Source organism: Schistocerca nitens, chromosome 2 (assembly GCF_023898315.1).
Source record: "Schistocerca nitens isolate TAMUIC-IGC-003100 chromosome 2, iqSchNite1.1, whole genome shotgun sequence".
Classification (NCBI taxonomy): domain Eukaryota; kingdom Metazoa; phylum Arthropoda; class Insecta; order Orthoptera; family Acrididae; genus Schistocerca; species Schistocerca nitens.
In genome coordinates this window covers 341,589,594-341,611,389 of record NC_064615.1, presented here as the reverse complement: position 1 = coordinate 341,611,389, position 21,796 = coordinate 341,589,594, and the positions used below count along the sequence as shown (strand labels likewise).

The window sequence follows — 21,796 nt, the reverse complement described above, 5'->3', positions numbered from 1 at the left end:
TAAACCATTTGATGCTGATAGAATTAGATTAGGAAATGAACAGCAAAAATAGTGGAGGAGTTCTGCTATTTGGGCAGCAAAATAAACGACCTTGGCCGAAGTAGAGAGGATCTAAAATGTAATATTGAATACAAATTTAAAAATTAAGAAGTCTTTTATGAAGTTTGCCTGGAATGTAGCCCAGCACGGAAGTAAACGTGGATGATAAGCAGTTCAGAGAAGAAGAGAATGGGAGCTTTTGAAACGTAGTGCAGCAGAAGCATGTGAAGTTAGATGTTTAGATTAAGTAATTAATGAGCAGATACGGAATAAAATTGGAGAAAAAAGATTTCTATGGCGCAACTTGTCTCAAAGACTGAATTAGTTGGTAGGACATATCCTGAGGCACCAAGAAATCGTCGATTTGTTAATGTTGGAAAGCGCAGAAGAGCTGAAAATGGTAGAGTCCACGGCTCGAATGCAGCAGCTAGAATCACATGTAGGCTTCAGTAAGCAAAGGAGAGCGTAGAGCGTCCTAGGGAAGAAGAGCGGTGCGGAGAAATAGCGCTCATTCTTTTTGTTTTGTTGAGAGTTGCATTCGAATCCCTTTATGCACCAGAATTAGTCTCGTCACTCATTTCAAAATAAGAAAAAGAAAACATGCAATCCACAACCCAACAGTAACTCAAGTACACAAAGCATTTAGTAGTCGGTACAGCGCAGTTGTTTGCTGCTGTTGGCAATGGTAGTTCATGCCCGACCTCTATCGGTATCTTACGCAACTATAGTTCAAAACACTCCCCACCTAAAACTGACAAATATAGAGTCCGCATAACACTCGTGAAAGTGTAGTAACATGACAGCTGTTGCGTTCAAGTTGTTCTCGCCGTGAAGTTTGGACTAATAGGTAACAAGTAACTTTAATTCCTTTGCTCGCTGCCCAGAAACTAATGGCGGACGCCACGATTTACGCGCTCACCGCATCCAACATCAAGGTATGCCAACTCATCCTGAAGATAACGCTACACCCGCGATTGTAACACTTTCCTCCAAAAGGCACACAATGCACATGAATCTGCAGCAGCATTAATTTAAAAGAAAGTAATAGTTTAAGCAAAGGAAAATTCTTATAACTAATGGTGGGTCGACAAAGCTACATTGAAAGTGGATAGGTCACTTGAAGCAGTTTAATTGACGTAGCGAAAGTTAAGAAAAGGAAAAAGAGAGAAAATAGTTTTATAATGAAACAAACAATTTACAGTCTGAACGACTGAATTCTTTTATCTATTGGTTGTTGGAAAGGCGTGGCGGCGTGCTGAGATGGCGGCGGCTCTAAATGTTGCAGACGAAGTTATTTGAGCAACTCCGTTTGTCGCATTTCTACAACAAAGTATGCTGGTGAAATCCCTTCTCGGTTAGGTTGCAAAGTCATCCACAGTGGCGTTTAACAGGCTACTGGCTGAATAGACGTAATTGTTGGTGATAATTCACAGATTTAGCACGCGCACGTTTATTACTTGTTATACAGACTTAGTTCCCGTTTCAGTAGTTTCTACACTGCTCGTGGTGGTTTCCGACCGCGATGTAACTCTTCGTCACGCTTGCATGTGCTCTCCGAAATCGCAAAATCACACTCAGCAAAACCGTTCTTGATCTGATCTAAAATTGTAATTATGTTCACCGCGACAGTTACGGCTCCAAACCACTCACGTTTCATGAAGAAGGCGAATACATTACATAGTTTTATGGATGCTTGGCTCTCGTGATATGGTTAAAATGTAAAAGCCGTTTAACTCACATTGTAGCAATGACTACAATGTGAACTCGCGTAACCATTGTCAGTATCGGCTGAGACATTCCATTTAGTATTACTCAAACCGTTATATCTTTCCGTTCATAATCATCACTTCTGCTTTCATTGAGCACTGCAACGGCAATCCGAATCGACAGCCGTTAAGTTCCAAGATTCACTGTCTCGGCAAGTTTTCGCATGTCAGATCAAGAACGCGCGGTTCGCCATATTGCCGCACACACACACACACACACACACTGACTAATACTCCCTCATTGAATATCGCTGCTCAAGTGTTACTCTTTATAAGGCCCTCTGTGCTTTCTTGTCTACGATTTACATATCAGTTCTTCACATCACAGCTAATATTACAAATGCATATAAAATAAACAAAAGAATTTAAAGTTTTAGATATAATAAAATAATAAGAAAATAAATATTACTACTACTACTACTAATAATAAAGAAATTATAATGACAAAACATATTTATCCATTAGAGAAAAAGGAATAAATTGCAGTTACGTTTTTACATTTTCACCGAATACAGCTATGCTACACTATCCAAAATATGAATACTTACCCTAAGAGAGTGAAAGAAATTACAAAAAAGAGAAAAAAATTACCTATCACTAATGACTGTATCGTCGTAGTGTGGTAGACCTACATCAAAACCACCTTAGACCTGAAGACCACAATAACAAGGGTTTGTTAAAAGGATTACCTTTGTTTCTGTGAAAATACCTTCACCAGTGAAATAGCCTTCAACATGTAAACACCAACACTTTCAACACTGAACAGAGTAACACAACAACCTTCAGTCGAAAGGCATAGACTGTGATGCGGTTACCGTCGCTGTGGGAACACTTGGTGACCCTGTCACTGTTAACTTACAACTAACACTGCTGGGAAACAAACCCGAGACAGAATCGAACATAACTAAATGAAAGCTTAAGGGCGAAGACAAATGAGGACATTACTGTTGTGAACAACAAAGTACTGAGAACGAATAGAACAAGTTTGTTTCCAAGCAAGATACACAGCACATGTAATCGAAATTTGCACTGTTGCGTAGATATTTTCAAGGCATTGAGGGCAAGACATCAAACGAAAAGAAATTCCTCTATAAGGAGCCCTCGGAGACGATGCGTCCCTTATACCAAATACTCAGAAAATATCCCTGAAAAACCTGCAAAATTTTGCCGGTGGAGTTGAGCAGTATCCTGAATAACAGAAATAAGAAAAGCCATTATCGAATAATGGCTCGAAATCTGTGTCTTAATCCTAATATAAGCCAGTATTAATGTAACAGAATGAATTTTATCTCTGAAGCGGAGCTTTTCTTCCACCAGTAACTCATCTCCTATCTTTCAAATTCCTCCGAAGTTCTTCTTGAGGGACTAGCAATCTTGGATGAAAGGATGTTACGCAGACATGGTTTAGCCACAGCCTGGGGTATTTTTTCCAGAACGAATTTTCACTCTGCAACGGACTGTGTTTGGAACGTAAGAAGTGAGGTACTGGCGGATGCAAAGCTGTGGTGACAGGTCTTGAGGCGTGCTTAAATAAAAGCAATCAGCAGAACACTTGGCCGTGGAAGGCCCGTGTCCTCGTGCGGCACACAGTTTTAATGAAGAAGGAAGTGCCTGTGTTAACCCTTTGACTACCATTTTCATTTCAAAAACATTACGTTATGGTTATTTTAATTAATGTCTTAGACAACAGTAACGATATGGAAAGAATATTTCCCGTCGTTTCGTTTTCCGAGCAGGCGTAGGACATACAGGATTATTCTGAAATACCTCCAGAGTTTCAGAAAACGGCTGCGCAAAAGCTGCAAGACTTACAGATAACAGACACACGTCAGAGGACAGAACATCTCTCCAAGTGTGTAACTCACGCTACAGGCGCTCAATATGGCCTCCGCTTGTGATGTGGCACGTGTCAGCTCGTGGGTGCAAGTGGTTGACACGTTGTTTCCGGGAACACGTGAAGACAATCCGCTTTGCGAATCTGGTAATTGGGTTGCCTGTCTGCAGGTGTGAACACGGTGACGAAGTTTAACAATGAAACCTGAAGACAGTACAACCTACAGGTGCAATCTGCAACCGTCAGTAGGCTTTCCTTTACCAATGGGACACTAATACATAGCTATAAAATGCAACAAATTCCAATTCGTTCTCTGATAACCTATCGTGGGACACATACGTCCCGATGGTAGACAAAGGGTTAATGCAATGTGACTGCATACTTGACGATTAACTGAGGCTTGAAGCGCGTAGAGATACATTAAAAATATGTGTAAAATATATACAGTGTGAATTTATGCGTGTCATGTGACATGTAAGGGTTTAAGATTTGATTTTATGTGACATGTATTACTGTGTGCTAGAACAGGATGCGAACTCGGATCCCTGCCGTTCGTCAGTGGGGGCCACCAAACATGTGATTCGAGTTCGTCTCGACACGAAACTGAAACTGTGACTGGCTCTTGTCCTTTCATTCCGAACTTGTGACAAGAAATAATCGCTGTGAATAGTTTGTATTACAGGGACTACTTGTGATTACGAGCGCTCTTCTCACTGCGCAACCTGTTGCTGGCTACCTGTGCAGGCCACCGCGGCGGGGGCCGCATCATCGGCGGCAGCCACGCGGAGCGCGGGCAGTTCCCGTTCTCCGCGTTCATCAACAGCAACGGCAACGTGTGCGGCGGCGCGCTCGTCTCGCAGAGATACGTCCTCACCATAGCGCAGTGCATTGACGGGTGAGTGCCCACGTCACGGACTAAACTCCTTCATCGTCCTTTTAAATCATTATAGCCGACTCCATCTGACGTCCTTGTAGTATTGTAGAATACACAGCAAGGCACAGTGAAAAGCCATTAATCAAAACAACCACCATCATTATCACCACCACCTTAATAACGATTACCAAAACCACAACAATCAGTACCAATGTGACTACCGTCGTCATCATGATCACACTACCACCACCACCAGCAGCAGCAGCAGCCACTATTAGTATCACCAGCACCACCAGCACCAACCACCACCACCACCACCTCTGACGCCAACCGATGTGGCACAGTGATAAAACAAAGGACTCCTATTCAGAAAGACGGCCATCGAGAGTTCGATTTTCCATGATTTAATCAAATCACGTAAGGCAAAAGCTAGGATGGTTTCACTGAAAGGGCACGGCAGAATTCCTTCTTCATCTTTCCCAGATTACTAATTGCGCTCCACCGAGCGAGGTGGCGAAGTGGTTAGCACACTGGACGCGCATTCGGGAGGACGACGGTTCAATCCCGCGTCCAGCCATCCTGATTTAGGTCTGCCGTGATTTCCCTAAATGGCTCCAGGCAAATGCCGGGATGGTTCCTTTGAAAGGGAACGGCCGACTTCCTTCCCCGTCCTTATCTAATCCAGTGAGACAGATGACCTCGCAGTTTGGTCTCTTTCCCCAAACAACCCAACTAATTGCGCTCCACGCCGTTAAACTGAAATCTTTAATCTTGCTTGCTTTCTCCTTTCCTTTCCGACGCTACCACCACAAACAACAACAGCAACCATTTCTATCATACGAGGATGTCGTCTAACCAAGTGACGTATGATTTAACAAAAAAATAGTTCAAACGGCTCTGAGCACTATGGGACTCAACATCTTAGGTCATAAGTCCCCCAGAACTTAGAACTACTTAAACCTAACTAACCTAAGGACATAACACACACCCATGCCCGAGGCAGGATTCGAACCTGCGACCGTAGCAGTCCCGCGGTTCCGGACTGCAGCGCCAGAACCGCATGGCCACCGCGGCCGGCAGTGATTTAAAATATTCCTCTAGATAATGCCATAGCGATATTGAGCTTTTCTCAGTCAGATATCCTCTGCCGCTTTCCGAATGTGTTTGCCCTAGCAGTCTGTCGGTCTTCCCCTGGATTTTTTTTTTTTTTTTTGCGCCTCTAAAGAACCGATGATTTTCCACGTCTATCCTTTAGGCAACATGACCAGCCTACTGCCATTACACTGAATCTGCCGTTCCCATGGTAATGTTGACCTTTTTTGACGTATCCAGAGTCACTTCTCTTCTTCTTCTGCCTCGTTTTTCTTTCCTCTTTTTTTTAAAAAAAAGAAAAGAAAAGCCCAGCGTAATTGGCTGGCTCTGAGCACTATGGGACTTAACTGCTGTGGTCATCAGTTCCCTAGAACTTAGAACTACTTAAACCTAATTAACCTAAGGACGTCACACACATCCATGCCCAAGGCAGGATTCGAACCTGCGACCGTGGCGGTCGCGCGGTTGCAGACTGTAGCGCCTAGAACCGCTCGGCCACCTCGGCCGGGCGCTAGCGTAATTCTTCATGGTTACCTATCAGATGGAGACATTCTCGCGGAGCCGGCACCCGTTAGCTGCCGTGTTCCATCGGGTTCAGATTAGGCAAATTTAACTTCACTATTGTTCTCATCAAACCACTGTACGGTGAAGCTGGCCTTGTGACACAACATTTGTTTTGTTGGGCGGGCAATCACTGCCAAACTTCAACATTTTCCCAAAGAAAATTCCGCACTGGTTGAGTCAATGATTTTTATTAAATCTGCGACTGGTTTCGCACCACTTACCAGTGCATCCTCAGGCAATATACGCTATTTATAACATGGCAACGTTGAACATTGCTCAGTAGCCACTGCCCACCATTCACGTCAACACCAGATGACGGTATATTGGACGTGGATGGTGGGAAGTGGCTACAGGGCAATGTTCAACGTTACCGTGTTATAAATAGCGTATATTGCCTGAGGATGCACCGATAAGTGATGCGAAACCGGTCGCAGATTTAATAAAAATCATTGATACAGCCAGTACGGAATTTTCTTTGGGAAAACTAACAGTTACGCTACTGGAAGATGTCATCGCTGCTGCGGAAGACATCAAGTAGGGATACAGGTGATCCGCAATGATGTTCAGGTACTCCACAGCTGTCGTGCTGCCTTCGGTCAATACCAAGGCTCATAGAAGCCTAAGTGAATGTTCTCCATAGCATAATACTGCGCACAGCGGTTTGTGTCCGTGGTGCGGTGCGTCTTTCGAGCAGCTTTTAGTTGGATGGGGCGTATTTGACCACGACCATTGACCTGGCTTAACAAGAGACGTGACTCATCCAACCAGGCGACCAGTTTCCATCGACCAACGGTCCAATCTCGATGATCCCGTGCCTACGGCAGTCATAATTGACATTGTAATTGAGTCAACGTCGAAACACTCGGGGGTAGTCTGTTACGGAGTACTGTGTTCAACAATGTGCGCTGAACAGCGTGCACTGAAACATTCGTGCCTGCATCAGCATTGTTCTCTGTCATCAGATCTGCCACAAAACTCCATCTGTCCTATTTTATAGAGCATGAAAACCTCCGATCTATACGTTTTGTGATGAGGTGTGGGCAACTAACAACCTGTCGTCTACTCGTTGTTCCTTCCTGCAGTCACTTTCCATAAATGGTCACAACCAGGCCCGGCGAGGTGACCGAGTGGTTCTAGGCGCTGCAGTCTGGAACCGCGTGATCGCTACGGTCGCAAGTTCGAATCCTGCCTCGGGCATGGATGTATGTGATGTCCTTAGGTTAGTTAGGATTAAGTAGTTCTAAGTTCTAGGGGACTGATGACCTCAGAAGTTAAGTCCCATAGTGCTCGGAGCCATTTGAACCATCTGAACCAGGGCCGGCGCAAGCCCAAGTGCCACCCCGTGTGAGCTGCTAAATTGCCGCCCCCCCCCTTTTTTTTACAAAACGTTCGTGGAATTTTATTTGAACAAATCTGTAGGAAATATCAGCAGTCAATCGCAATTTTTGCTTTTACTATTCAGATCTACCTCGGTTTCGACCACTGAGTGGCCAGTCTCAAAGCTCAAGTGTGCTTACATCTAGTGTGCGAGTAGTATTGTCAAACAAAAGTGCCGGTCAGAGTTTAACTGTTGCTCATGCAGGTGGAGACTGGTGTTTCATGGCTCAAAAACCAAAACGTTGTAATTGAGTCAACGTCGAAACACTCGGGGGTAGTCTGTTACGGAATACTGTGTTCAACAATGTGCGCTGAACAGCGTGCACTGAAACACTGGTGCCTGCATAGCATTGTTCTCTGTCATCAGATCTGCCACAAAACTGCATCTGTCCTATTTTATAGAGCATGAAAACCTCCGATCTATACTCAGAAATGGATAGCAAAATCTTTCAAAAATACGTCGAAACCCAACTTATGCCAGTCTTATTAGCAATGTCTTTATCCCTTGTAATTACTCGCAGCGTATTTACCCATTCGGAATACTTCTAGCCATTGTAGGTGTTGGACATGTTTGGCTGTAGTAACGTTCAACCATTTTTTTACATAATGCGGGAAGAATAAAACACTCGGAAACTGCCATTGAAGGGCTTAGCAAAATTGCTTCAGGCTTAAGATGTAACCGCAGTATCGAACATTGCATTCCAATTTCCAAATTAGATTTCGTCTTGTGCAAAATTAGTTGTGAGTAAACGCAAGGCGCGTAACAGGCTGGCAGCGCTCCACTGCCCACTGGCGTGTACGCCAGACTGCTTCCCCCTCCCTGTTCCTCCGGCGTAAGCACGACGGTGCTTCCACAGTGGTGAGGAAGAAATTAGTCCACCTCCCTCCCCAGGGGCGGCCGCACGTTTCGCACGTGCCTTGCGCCGGCCCTGGTCACTACAGAAGTCCGCGAGCAGGCTATCAGCTCCACATTTTCCAAAATGCTCGTTCCCAGGCGGAGGGTTATAAGGATCCGCCTTCGTTAAAATCTCTGATTTCAGTGACCATCCCCATTTGTGGCCTGTATCGTCCTCAGAATGATTCGGCATTAGTCTCCGTTAATGCACTTCCCCTTCATGTGCTCGTAATACCACGACACGTCATCCAATGTCGCAGTGAACAGTGGTCATAAGAATTTAGTTCCTCTGTGTACTTTTGCTATATTGTTTCATACTTCAGTGAAAAATGGTTACCAATGCTACTCATTGCAACTGTAGGGATACGTTTCATAAGGTCTACGTGGATAAATGTTCAAATGTGTGTGAAATCTTATGGGACTTAACTGCTAAGGTCATCAGTCCCTAAGCTTACACACTACTTAAGCTAAATTATCCCAAGGACAAACACACACACCCATGCCCGAGGGAGGACTCGAACCTCCGCCGGGACCAGCTGCACAGTCTATCACTGCAACGCCTTAGACTGCTCAGCCCATCCCACGCGGCTCTACGTGGATACTGAGATCAGTTTTAAAGAATGTTACAACTACACAATATTGCACAACTGAAGCCACAGTGAACCGTCTTCAGATTACAGTTACACATACCCGTACAGTTGTTGATTAATTTTAATCTTAAACATTCTACATTTGTAAGGGGCGTCAAATGGAAACGAGGCAGATGGTAAAAAGTAATTAACTGTCTATTATTTGAAAAGCAATAGTCATAAGTGTTAATATACGAGGGTTATTCGAAAGTAAGGAACGATCGGTAGCGAAATAGAAACCACAGTGAAAATCTGATGAAGTTCTGCACAGTTGTGTTGGGCAGTGTCTCTAGTATGCCCGTCGATCACGTTACGTCGTTCTTTTTAGTTCTGAGCACACAGGGACCAGACAGACATACCTAGAACAATAGTGTCTCCCGCCAAGTGCGAGAGCCTGGTGAGAAATTTCGCCTGAAGCTATGCAACCAACATTACATAACTGTCGTGCGTTTTCTTCTCCAAGACAATTCTCAGCCGCATTCTGCAGGGCCAATGAAGATGCTCCTGCATCGTTTTCAATTGCAAATGTTTGATTACCCACAATACAGCCCGTAATTGTCTCCCTCTGAGTTTTATCTCTGCTCACATGAACCGCTGGCTATGAAGACAACATTTTGGCGGCACAGACAACGAGCTGCAGGGCAGCGTAAGGGAATTGGCGGAAAGCACTGGCGGCTGCCTTCTATAAAGAGGGTTTTGGAAAGTTGGTACAACGCTACGACAAACGTCTAAGTCGGACCGGCGACTATGGGGATAAGTAGCTGGAAGCTGTAGCTAACTGTTGCAAATAAAACAGTTTTGATTTTCACTGTGGTTTCCATTTCGCGACCTATCGTTCCTTACTTTCCGAATAGCCCTCGTATTTATCTCATTGTGAGAAAAGAGGGTCAGTGTCTTCACGGAAAAGTGCTTGTGGTTGCCTACGGAATAATGATTGTACCCAAGCGTGTACCCGATCGTCCGAAGAAAATCGAAGGTGACAAGTGTCTTTCTCATGGCTTCAAAAATATGGATGTCACGTGGGGAGGAATCGGTGCTAAGTGTAAGAGCTTCCCAGCGAAACTTCTGCAGCGTAGTCGAAACAACCTTCAAAACATGTGGCAAGTGATTATCCTGCAACAGAATTTTACCATCTGTCAACATTACTGGGCGTTTGGACTTGATGGCGAGCTTCAATCTTTGCGAAGTGTCCACGTTCCGCTGTGCGTTTTTTCTGGCACCATGTTCCAGGAAGTCAATGAGCAGTGGGTCCTTGCAGACAAAGAAAAAGGTTATCATGACTTTCCCCGAGCTGAGACACCTGCTGTTTCAATTAAACTGTAGAATTTTCGCGGGGAAGCCCTTACACATCCTCCAAATGGTGCCAATATCTCTTCACGCGATTTCCATGAAACCGCATGGAGACATTCGTGACTGTCAATTTGCTTCCGACGAAGATTTGCTCACCTGGGGAATCACCAATGATCAGCGACTTGAGGATACAGAAGACAATGGAAACCATTGCGTTACAGACTCAGAACGTATATCCACAGAACATGTGGACTGTAATTGAAAAAGTGCCATGATTATCTCTCCATTGGAAAAAGATTCCGGAACGGTTCCCCACTCGGATCTCCTGGAGGTGACTGCCGAAGCGGAGGTGACCATGAGAAAAAGACTGAATAACCAACGAAAGGATAGTGTTCTACGAGCCGGGGTGTGGAATGTCAGAAGCCTGAAAGTGGTAGGGTGATAGGGTAGCCAATAAATGTGAAAAGGGAAATGCAAAGGCTCAGTCTAGATATAGTGGGGGTCAATAAAGTGAAATGAAAAGTAGACAAGGATTCTTGGTCAGATGAGTATAAAGTAATATCAACAGCAGCAGAAAATGGTATCACGGGAGTAGGATTCGATATGCTCTAGGAACGTAGGGAAGAAAGTGTATTACTGAGAACAGTTCAGTGACGGGTTGTTCACATCAGAATCGACAGCAAACCAACACCGACAACAATAGTTCAGGGACATGTGCCGACGTCGCAAGCTGAAGAGGTAGAGAAAGTATATGAGGATACTCAACAAGTAATTCAGCACGTAAAGGGAGATGAAAATCTAATAGTCATGGGGAACTGGAATGCGGTAGAAGAAAGAGTTAAGGGAGAATGTAGACGTGGTACTAGGAATGAGAGGGGAGAAAGACTAATTGAGTTCTGTATTAAATATCAGCTGGTAACAGCGAATACTCTATTCAAGAATCACAAGAGGAGGAGGTATACTTGGAAAAGGCCGGAAGATACGAGAAGAATGCAGTCAGATCACTTCACGTTCAGAAATCAGATACTGGATCGTAAGGCGCACACGGGATCAGATACAGACTCAGATCACAATTTAGTGATGATGAAGAGTGTAGTGTCGGCAGACTTGCCAACACTACGCACACTAATTGAAAGAGGCGGCCAAGATGCACGCGCTAAACTCACGAAGGATGGAGTGAGGTCTGAAACAGGAGACTTAATGAATGCTATAAAGAAAGTACGTAGCTCCTTTGGTACTTATCTTTTAATCCATCCTTTGTATACATCGTTCTTGATGAGACATCTGGAGATTGTGGCGATACAAGTGAGACTCTTTAGATACAAGCTATATAAGGCTAATGGCGCCTTGCTAGGTCGTAGACTTGGACTTAGCTGAAGGCTATTCTAACTGTCTCTCGGCAAATGAGAGCAAAGGCTTCGTCCGTGTAGTCGCTAGCAACGTCGTCGTACAACTGGGCCGAATTCTCGTACGTCTCTCGAGACCTGCCGTGTGGTGGCGCTAGGTCTGCGATCACACAGTGGCGACACGCGGGTCCCACATGTACTAATGGACCGCGGCCGATTTAAGCTACCACCTAGCAAGTGTGGTGTCTGGCAGTGACACCACAAAGAGTACGCTGAAGTTTAAGGGATTGTTCGGGAAGAATCAATGCGAAAAGACGTGGGATATGGGAGTGCTGAGGAATGAAGAGATACGCTTGAAGTTCTCTAAGGCTGTAGGTACTGCGATTGTGATCTGCTTAGTAGGCAGTTCAGTTGAAGAGGACTGAACATTTCTAAAATGAGCAATCACGGAAGTTGGGGAAAAAATAGATACAAGGAAGATAATTGTGATGAAACTTTGGGCAGCAGAAGAAATAATTCAATTGATTGACAAAATAAGGAAGTAAAAAAAGGATCAGGGACATTCAGGAATACCAAAATACAGGTGACTTACGAATAAGATAAAGAGGAAGTGCAAGGAGGCTGAGACGAAACAGCTGCATGAAAAGTGTGAAGAAATCGGAAAGGAAATGATTGTCAGGAGAACTGATTCAGCATATATCAAAGTCAAAACAACCTTCGGTGTAATTAAAAATAAGGATGGATAATATTAAGAGTACAACGGGAATTCCACTGTTAAATGCAGAGGAGAGAGCAGGTAGGTGGAACGGAAAGGGTACACTGAACGCCTCTATGAGGGGGAAGATTTGTATGATGTGATAGAAGAAGAAACACGAATCGATTTAGAAGAGATAGGGGATCCAATATTCGAATAAGAATTTAAAAGAGCTTTGAAAGACTTAAGATCATATAAGGTAGACGGGACAGATAACATACCATCAGAGTGTGTCAAAATAACGAATATCCACGTTCGAGTGTAGAATGTATGAGTCTGACGATATACCATCTGACTTTCGGAAAAATATTATCCACACAATACCGAAGACTGCAAGAGCTGACAAGTACGAGAATTATCTCACAATCAGCTTAACGGCTCGTGCATCCAAGTTGTGACAAGAATAATATACACAAGAATGGAAAAGAAAATTGAGGATGTGTTAGACGACGATCAGTTTGGCTTTCGGAAAGGCAAAGGCACCAGAGAGGCAACTCTCACGTTGTGGTTGATAATAGAAGCAAGACTAAGGAAAAATCAATACATGTTCATAGGATTTGTCGATCTGGAAAAAGGGTTCGACAGTGTCAAATGGTGCAAGATTTTCGAAATTCTGAGGAAAATAGAGGTACGCTATATGGAGAGACGGGTAATATACATGTACAAGAACCAAAAAGGAATAATAAGACTGGAAAACCAAGAATAAAGTACACGGATTAAAAAGAGTGTAAGACAGGTATGTAGTCTTTCGATTCTAATGTTCGATCGATACGTCGAAGAATCAACAATGGAAATAAAAGAAATGTGCAGGAGTGGAATTAAAATTTAAGGTGAACGTATGTCAATTATACGAACCGCTGATGACATTGCTTTCCTGAGTGAAAGTGAAGAAGAATTACATGATCTGCTAAATGAATTGAGCAGTCTAATGAGTACGGGATATGGACTGAGAGTAAATCGAAGAAAGCCGAAAGTAATGAGAAGTAGCAGAAATGACAACAGCGAGAAACTTAACATCAAGAGTGATGCTCACGAAGTAGATGAAGTTAAGGAATTCTGCTGCTTAGGAAGCAAAATAACCAATGAAGGACGGAGCGGAGAGGTCATCTAAACCAGACTAGCACGGGAAAAAAGGGTAATCCATGCCAAGAGAAATCTGCTAGTATCAAACACAGGCCTTAATTTGAAGACATTTCTCACAATCTACGTTTGGAGCTCAGTAGTGAAACGTGGACAATGGGAAATCCGAAACGGAAGAGAATCGAGGTATGTGATGCTACAGACGAATGTTGAATGGGCTGATAAGATAAAGAATGAGGAGGTTCTGTGCAGAATCGGAGAGGAAAGGAATATGTGTCAAACACTGTCAACAAGAAGGGAGTGGATGATAGGACATCTGTCAAGAATTCGTGGTGGGACGCATCAAACCAGTCAGAAGACTAATGACTCAAAATAAATGAATAAATAAATCGTGCTGCCTCCTGACACGAGATTGCTACCCATCCTTTTTTCGCTCTCTGTGGGCTCAGCATACAGAGTATCAAACCTCTTGCACTAAGGAAGTTCTAGTGACGATTTATAACGATATGAACAATGTCTGGTCTTTATTATTGAGTGAAATAAAGAATAAAATGACTGATGGGGCCAGAAAGTCCCAATTTAAGGGTTGAACTAGAGGTAAAGCGATAAATTCGAAATTCTCACTGGAAGTGCATATTTGCGGCAGAAAAAGAGAATGAATCATCACAAGTGCGTTAACGAGAGTAAAGGAACCAGTCGCAATCATTTCTGCTTCACTACGAAGGTGTCGAGGAAAAAAGGTAGCTAAGTAACAAAAGAATTTTGAAATGGATTCCCTCAGACAGAAGGACCTCCACCTACAAGCCGGAATTACGAACTAGATACCAAGTGGGTTGAGGATACCAATAACAATACTGCAAGGAGGGCAATGAGCAGAAAAGTGTTGTTGGGAGACTGCCTTAGACATACAGGGAATAACTTCCCTGGTGCTAGAGGGAGCTATAGGTGTTCGTTCTTTCCGCGCGCTAAACAATATTGCAATAATAGAGAATTGTGAAGGTGGTTCGATGAACCCTCTGCCAGGCATTTAAATGTGATTTGCAGAGTATCCATGTAGATGTAGATGTAGAGGGTTGGACAGAACTATGGAAATAACAAGAACACAACACATTACCATGCCTAATATGGTGTAAAAACCCAATGGCGTTCAAACCAGTTTCCAGCCGTCTTGCAATGGATAAATAGAAGTCCCCTATGGTTTTGAAGGGAATAGTGGCAAGTTAGAGTACTGATGATGGAGGTGGATAGCGACCATGTATCATTCTTCCCAAAGTAGACCACGAAGACTCAAAAAATGGTTCAAATGGCTCTGAGCACTATGGGACTTAACATCTGTGGTCATCAGTCCCCTAGAACTTAGAACTACTTAAACCTAACTAACCTAAGGACATCACACACATCCATGCCCGAGGCAGGATTCGAACCTGCGACCGTAGCGGTCACGCGGTTCCAGACTGAAGCGCCTAGAACCGCACGGTCACACCGGCCGGCTCACGAAGACTCAATAACATCGAAATGGGTGACTGGTGTCGAAGGGAGATGTGACAATTTATCCTCGTGCTCACGAACCCAGTCCTGGGTGTCGCAAGCTGTGTGCTTAGGTGCCCTGTCGTCTTGGAACACATTGGGAAACAAACATTGTACCATGGGATGTACCTGTTTAGCCAAAATGATCACATAATCCTTGGTAGTTATGCGCCTCTGCAGAGTAACCATGGTGTCCACCAAATACTACGATATGGCTGCCCAGATCATCATAGAACGGTCGCCATATTTCACCTTTGGGACGTAAACTCGGGCAGAAGCTGGTAACAGTGCGCAACAAGACCCAGCCGACCAAATTACTTCCTTCCGTTACTTCATAGTACAGGATTTACAGTTTTGACACCACGTTTCCCTGTTACAGACATTTGTATCACTGAAGAGCGGTTTTGGAATTTCAGATCGCTCTGCAATTCCCTACTTATGGAGCTCTCTTTGAGTCGTTTTGGTGCTGACAGTGTTAACAAGTGCGACATTAAGTTCCTTAGTGTCTTTTTTCCGCTGCAATCCTCTTACTTTTGGTCACAAACCTCTTCAATGACCATATATCACAATCATTCAACATACTATTTCGCCCGCATTGTGACTTGGTGGATGATGATCTTCTACGTTCACTGCGTGCAGCATAAATCATCGATGCGGTGCCTCTCGAAACACCAAACTCTTCAGCTCCCTTGATTAAGGAAGCACCGATCATACGAACACCAAGAATCTGACCTCGTTCGAATTAATTTAGCTCCGAAGTAATGCACTCACAACCACACAGAAGACTGTTCGGATCACAACTGGCACTTGGAAACTGTAGATGACATCACACAGATGCTGTTCGTGTAGAAACGCAACAGCACATCCTTCTGGCTTGGCTATCATCTGCATTACGTTCAAGCAAACATTCTCGCGGTGTTTCCGTAGGTACGTACAACCCTCACATAATTCCTGTGTATGCATTATCAATGCACCTGGAGGGTAACTGCATGATATCCGCGCACTGAAGCATTCAGTTAATTTTTCCGCGGAGTGCTCTGGAGTTTAGGGCTGCAAGCGGAGTAGGGTTGTAGTTTCCTTGTGGGTGTTGCAGGCTGACCTACTGGGAGGTGTATCTGGGCGCAGCCGACCTGTCTGCCGTGGAGCCGGGACGCACCGTGGTCACCACCGTCAGGGGCATCAAGTACCCCGGCTATGACGCACCACTCACCGGGCTCACCAGCGACGTCGGACTCATCGACCTCGGCGTGGATGTGCCGCTTTCCAGTAAGTACCATCACACTGGTTTCTCAATACCATATTACAAGTACCCGACTCATATTACTTTCACCACTTCATGCATTTCACGCCAGGACCAGATGACTCGAAGTAATTCGTAACTCATAAACTGATACGATAGCTAAATCAGCAACGTGATATGTTTATGAACAGTACTGTCGGTTCCTCTATACACTGAGATGATACGAGGGTTGGAACTTTAACAGTGGCAACTATTTATTTAAGTCTCGTACAAAATAGATAGGTGGCTGGTTCAAATGGCTCTGAGCACTATGGGACTCAACTTCTGAGGTCATTAGTCCCCTAGAACTTAGAACTAGTTAAACCTAACTAACCTAAGGACATCACACACATCCATGCCCGAGGCAGGATTCGAACCTGCGACCGTAGCAGTCGCGCGGTTCCAGACTGAGCGCCTAGAACCGCTAGACCACCGCGGCCGGCATAGATAGGTATTTCAAAGTTTTACTGACCTTCAAAGTAGTCACCAGCATTGTGTATAACCCGTTGCCAGCTATGTGGAATTCGTAGGATACTCTTAACAGTACCAGGTGTGTTGACAGTTCGAGCGACGTAGTCTATTGCCCGACGAATCTGCAGCAGTTCTGAAGCGAATGCCGTGAAGTGTTTCCTTCAGTTTAGAAACCGAGTTGAACTCTCGAGGGCTTAAGTCAGGGAAGTGCAGTAGGTGGTGTAGCACTTAGCAGCCCCATCAGTCAAACGAATCAGTAACAGCTTGCACTGTACGTGCTTGAGTATTGTTCTGTAAAATGATGACCAGATCCTGCAGAAAGTGTCATCACTTCTGTCTCCAAGCTGGTCGTAGGTTGTGTTCCAAAAATGAACAGCATAGAGACAGAAGTGATGACACTTTCTGCAGGACGTGACCATCATTTTGCAGGACAATGCCCAAGCACGTACAGAACAAGCTGTTACTGATTTGTTTGACTGATGGGGCTACTAAGTACTATACCACCTACTACACCTACTGAACCCCCCTGACTTAAACCCTCGCGAGCTCAAGTCGATTTCTAAACTGAAGGAAATACTTCGTGGTATTCGCTTCAGAACTGCCACAAATTCGTCGGGTAGTAGACCGCGCCGCTCGAACTGTCAACACATTTGGCACTGCTAAGAGTATTCTACGACTTCCACATCGCTGGCAACAGGTTAAACACAATGCTGGTGACTACTTTGAAGGTCAGTAAAACTTTGGAACACGTATCTATTATGTACGAGCTGTAAATAAATACACTCCTGGAAATGGAAAAAAGAACACATTGACACCGGTGTGTCAGACCCACCATACTTGCTCCGGACACTGCGAGAGGGCTGTACAAGCAATGATCACACGCACGGCACAGCGGACACACCAGGAACCGCGGTGTTGGCCGTCGAATGGCGCTAGCCGCGCAGCATTTGTGCACCGCCGCCGTCAGTGTCAGCCAGTTTGCCGTGGCATACGGAGCTCCATCGCAGTCTTTAACACTGGTAGCATGCCGCGACAGCGTGGACGTGAACCGTATGTGCAGTTGACGGACTTTGAGCGAGGGCGTATAGTGGGCATGCGGGAGGCCGGGTGGACGTACCGCCGAATTGCTCAACACGTGGGGCGTGAGGTCTCCACAGTACATCGATGTTGTCGCCAGTGGTCGGCGGAAGGTGCACGTGCCCGTCGACCTGGGACCGGACCGCAGCGACGCATGGATGCACGCCAAGACCGTAGGATCCTACGCAGTGCCGTAGGGGACCGCACCGCCACTTCCCAGCAAATTAGGGACACTGTTGCTCCTGGGGTATCGGCGAGGACTATTCGCAACCGTCTCCATGAAGCTGGGCTACGGTCCCGCACACCGTTAGGCCGTCTTCCGCTCACGCCCCAACATCGTGCAGCCCGCCTCCAGTGGTGTCGCGACAGGCGTGAATGGAGGGACGAATGGAGACGTGTCGTCTTCAGCGATGAGAGCCGCTTCTGCCTTGGTGCCAATGATGGTCGTATGCGTGTTTGGCGCCGTGCAGGTGAGCGCCACAATCAGGACTGCATACGACCGAGGCACACAGGGCCAACACCCGGCATCATGGTGTGGGGAGCGATCTCCTACACTGGCCGTACACCACTGGTGATCGTCGAGGGGACACTGAATAGTGCACGGTACATCCAAACCGTCATCGAACCCATCGTTCTACCATTCCTAGACCGGCAAGGGAACTTGCTGTTCCAACAGGACAATGCACGTCCGCATGTATCCCGTGCCACCCAACGTGCTCTAGAAGGTGTAAGTGAACTACCCTGGCCAGCAAGATCTCCGGATCTGTCCCCCATTGAGAATGTTTGGGACTGGATGAAGCGTCGTCTCACGCGGTCTGCACGTCCAGCACGAACGCTGGTCCAACTGAGGCGCCAGGTGGAAATGGCATGGCAAGCCGTTCCACAGGACTACATCCAGCATCTGTACGATCGTCTCCATGGGAGAATAGCAGCCTGCATTGCTGCGAAAGGTGGATATACACTGTACTAGTGCCGACATTGTGCATGCTCTGTTGCCTGTGTCTGTGTGCCTGTGGTTCTGTCAGTGTGATCATGTGATGTATCTGACCCCAGGAATGTGTCAATAAAGTTTCCCCTTCCTGGGACAATGAATTCACGGTGTTCTTATTTCAATTTCCAGGAGTGTAGTTGCCTCTATTAAAGTTCCAAACCTCGTAAAATGTCATGGGACAGCGGTATGTTCATACACAGATGGCGGTCGTATCGCCTAGATAAGGTTTAAAAGGCCAGTGCATTGATGGAGGTGTCATTTATACTCAGGTAACTCATGTGGAAGGGTTTCCAACGTGATTTTGGCCGCACGACGGGAACTATCAGACTCTGAACGCGGAATGGTAGTTGGAACTAAACGTAGGAGACATTCCACTTCGGAAATCGCTGCGCAGTTCAATACTCCGAGATCCACAGTGTCAAAAGAATGCCGAGAATACCAAATTTCAGACGTTGCTTCTCACCACGGACAACGCAGTTGCCGATGGCCTTCACACAACGACCGAGAGCAGCGGCGTTTTCGTTGAGTTGTCAGTGTTAACAGACAAGCAACACTGTGTGAAATATCCACAGAAATCAATGTGGGACCTACGACGAACGTATCTATTATGATAGCGCTGCGAAATTAGGCGTTAATCGACTATGGCACCAGATGACCGGTGCCAGGGACTGTCCTAACAGCAAGACAATGCCTTCAGCGCCTATCCTGGGCTCGTGAACCAATTCGGTTGGACCTTAAACAAATGGAAAACCGCGGCCTGGTCAGAGGCATCGTGATTTCAGTTGCTAAGAGCTGATGATAGTGTTCGAGTGTGGCGCAGACCACACGAATCCATGTACGTCAACAAGACACTGTGGAAGCTACTGGAATGAACTGGGTCCTCTAGTTCAAATGAGCCGATCTTTGACTGAAAATCGTTATGTTCGGCTACATGAAGACCATTTTCACCCATTCATGGATTTCATATTCCTAAACAATGAGATTTTTATGGACGACAATCCTTATGTCACCGGGCCACAGTTGGTCGCAGCTTGTTTGAAGAACGTTCTGGACAATTCAAGGGAGCGATCGACCCGGCCAGATCGCCCGAAATGGATCCCACGAACATTTATGCGTCATAATGGAGAGATCAGTTCGTGTACGAAATCATGCGCCGGCAACACTTTCACAGTCATGGACGGCTATAGAGGCATCATGGCTCAATATTTCTGCAAGGAATTTCGAGTGACGCCTTCAGTCCATGCCACGTCGAGTTTCCGCACTATGACGGGCAAAAGGAGGTCTGACGCGGTATTAGGAGGTATTCCACGACTGTTGTCGCCTCAGTGTATATAATAACAGTAGTAATAATATGTAGTTTTTTTTCGACATAAAGTTGAAGAAAAGGCTTCAGCAATTACTCAGGATAGGCATCCTGCAATAAGGAAACATACTATTTTGTTATTGTTTTAAATGCATGACGTGTCTCACTGAGAGTCTTCAGTCACATTTTCTCTGTTGCTTCGGCTAATATTTGCAATTTTAATTCTAAAATGTGTAAATGAAATCGGCCTAAGCAAACACCGCTCATCACATGTTTCATTCGATGCCCAGTGTCAACGGGAAGCGTTGTTTGTGTCCTGTCACAAACCCAAATGACTTCAATCGGAATATTCCGTACCCATATGACCAATGTCCAGAACGTTCTTCAAGTCAAACGCAAAGAATTGTGGCCGAGTGACATGGCGCATAGTGATTCATAGATATTCCGACATTGTTTGGGAACATGAACTCCATGAATGGCTGCAGATGGTCTCCAAGTAGCCGAACATAACCGTTTCTAGTCAATGTTCCATGTAAAGACAGCCCATACCATTATGGCGAAACAACCAGCTTGCACAGTACCTCGTTGACAACTTGGGTCCATGGCTTCGTGGGGTCAGTGTCACACTCGAACCCTACGATCAGCCATTACCAACTGAAATTGGGACTCATCTGATCATACCATGGTTTTCTAGTCATCTAGGATCCAACCAATATGGTCCCAAGTCCCGGGGAGACGCAGCAGGCGATATCGTGCTATTAGCGAAAGCACTCGCATCGGTCTTCTGATACCATAGCCCATTAACGCCACATTTCGCTGCACCGTCCTAACAGATACGTTCGTCGTACATCCCACATTGATTTCTGCCGTTATTTCAGGGTGTGTTGCTCGTCTGTTAGCACTGACAACTCGACGTAGACGCCACTGCTCTTGGTCGTGAAGTGAACGTCGTCGGCCACTGCGTTGTCTGTGGTGAGAGGTAATGCCTGAAATTTGGTACACTACTGGCCATTAAAATTGCTACACCATGAAGAAATGCAGATGATGAACGGGTATTCATTGGACAAACATATTATACTAGAACTGACATGTGATTACATTTTCACGCAATTTGGGTGCATAGATCCTGAGAAATCAGTACCCAGAGCAGCCAATTGCTCGGCCACCATTGACCAGACGTTTTCACTTGGTGAGAGATCTAGAGACCGTGCTGCCCAGGGCAGCAGTCGAACATTTTCTGTACCCGGAAAGGCCCGTACAGGACCTGCAACATGCGGTCGTGCATTATCCTGCTGAAATGTAGGGTTTCGCAGGGATCGAATGAAGGGTAGACGCATGGGTCGTAACACATCTGAAATGTAACGTCCACTGTTCAAAGTGCCGTCAGTGCTAACAAGAGGTGACCGAGACGTGTAACCAATGGCACCCCATACCATCACGCCGGGTGATACGCCAGTATGGCGCTGACGAATACACGCTTCCAATGTGCGTTCACCGCGATGTCGCCAAACACGGATGCGACCATCATGATGCTGTAAACAGAACCTAGATTCATCCAAAAAAATGACGTTTTGCCATTCGTGCACTCATGTTCGTCGTTCAGTACAC

At 45.5% G+C, this 21,796-nt stretch overlaps 1 protein-coding gene across 1 annotated transcript in view; it reads left to right on the top strand.

Annotated features, from left to right (window-relative positions):
• LOC126234398 (elastase-1-like) overlaps window positions 1-21,796 on the top strand; it is a 59,920-nt gene that overhangs the window by 23,967 nt on the left and 14,157 nt on the right. Inside the window, exons 3-4 of the mRNA XM_049943084.1 lie at window positions 4,384-4,534; window positions 16,161-16,333. Coding sequence (XP_049799041.1) covers window positions 4,384-4,534; window positions 16,161-16,333 — 324 coding nt within the window. The remainder of the gene's footprint in view (window positions 1-4,383; window positions 4,535-16,160; window positions 16,334-21,796) is intronic.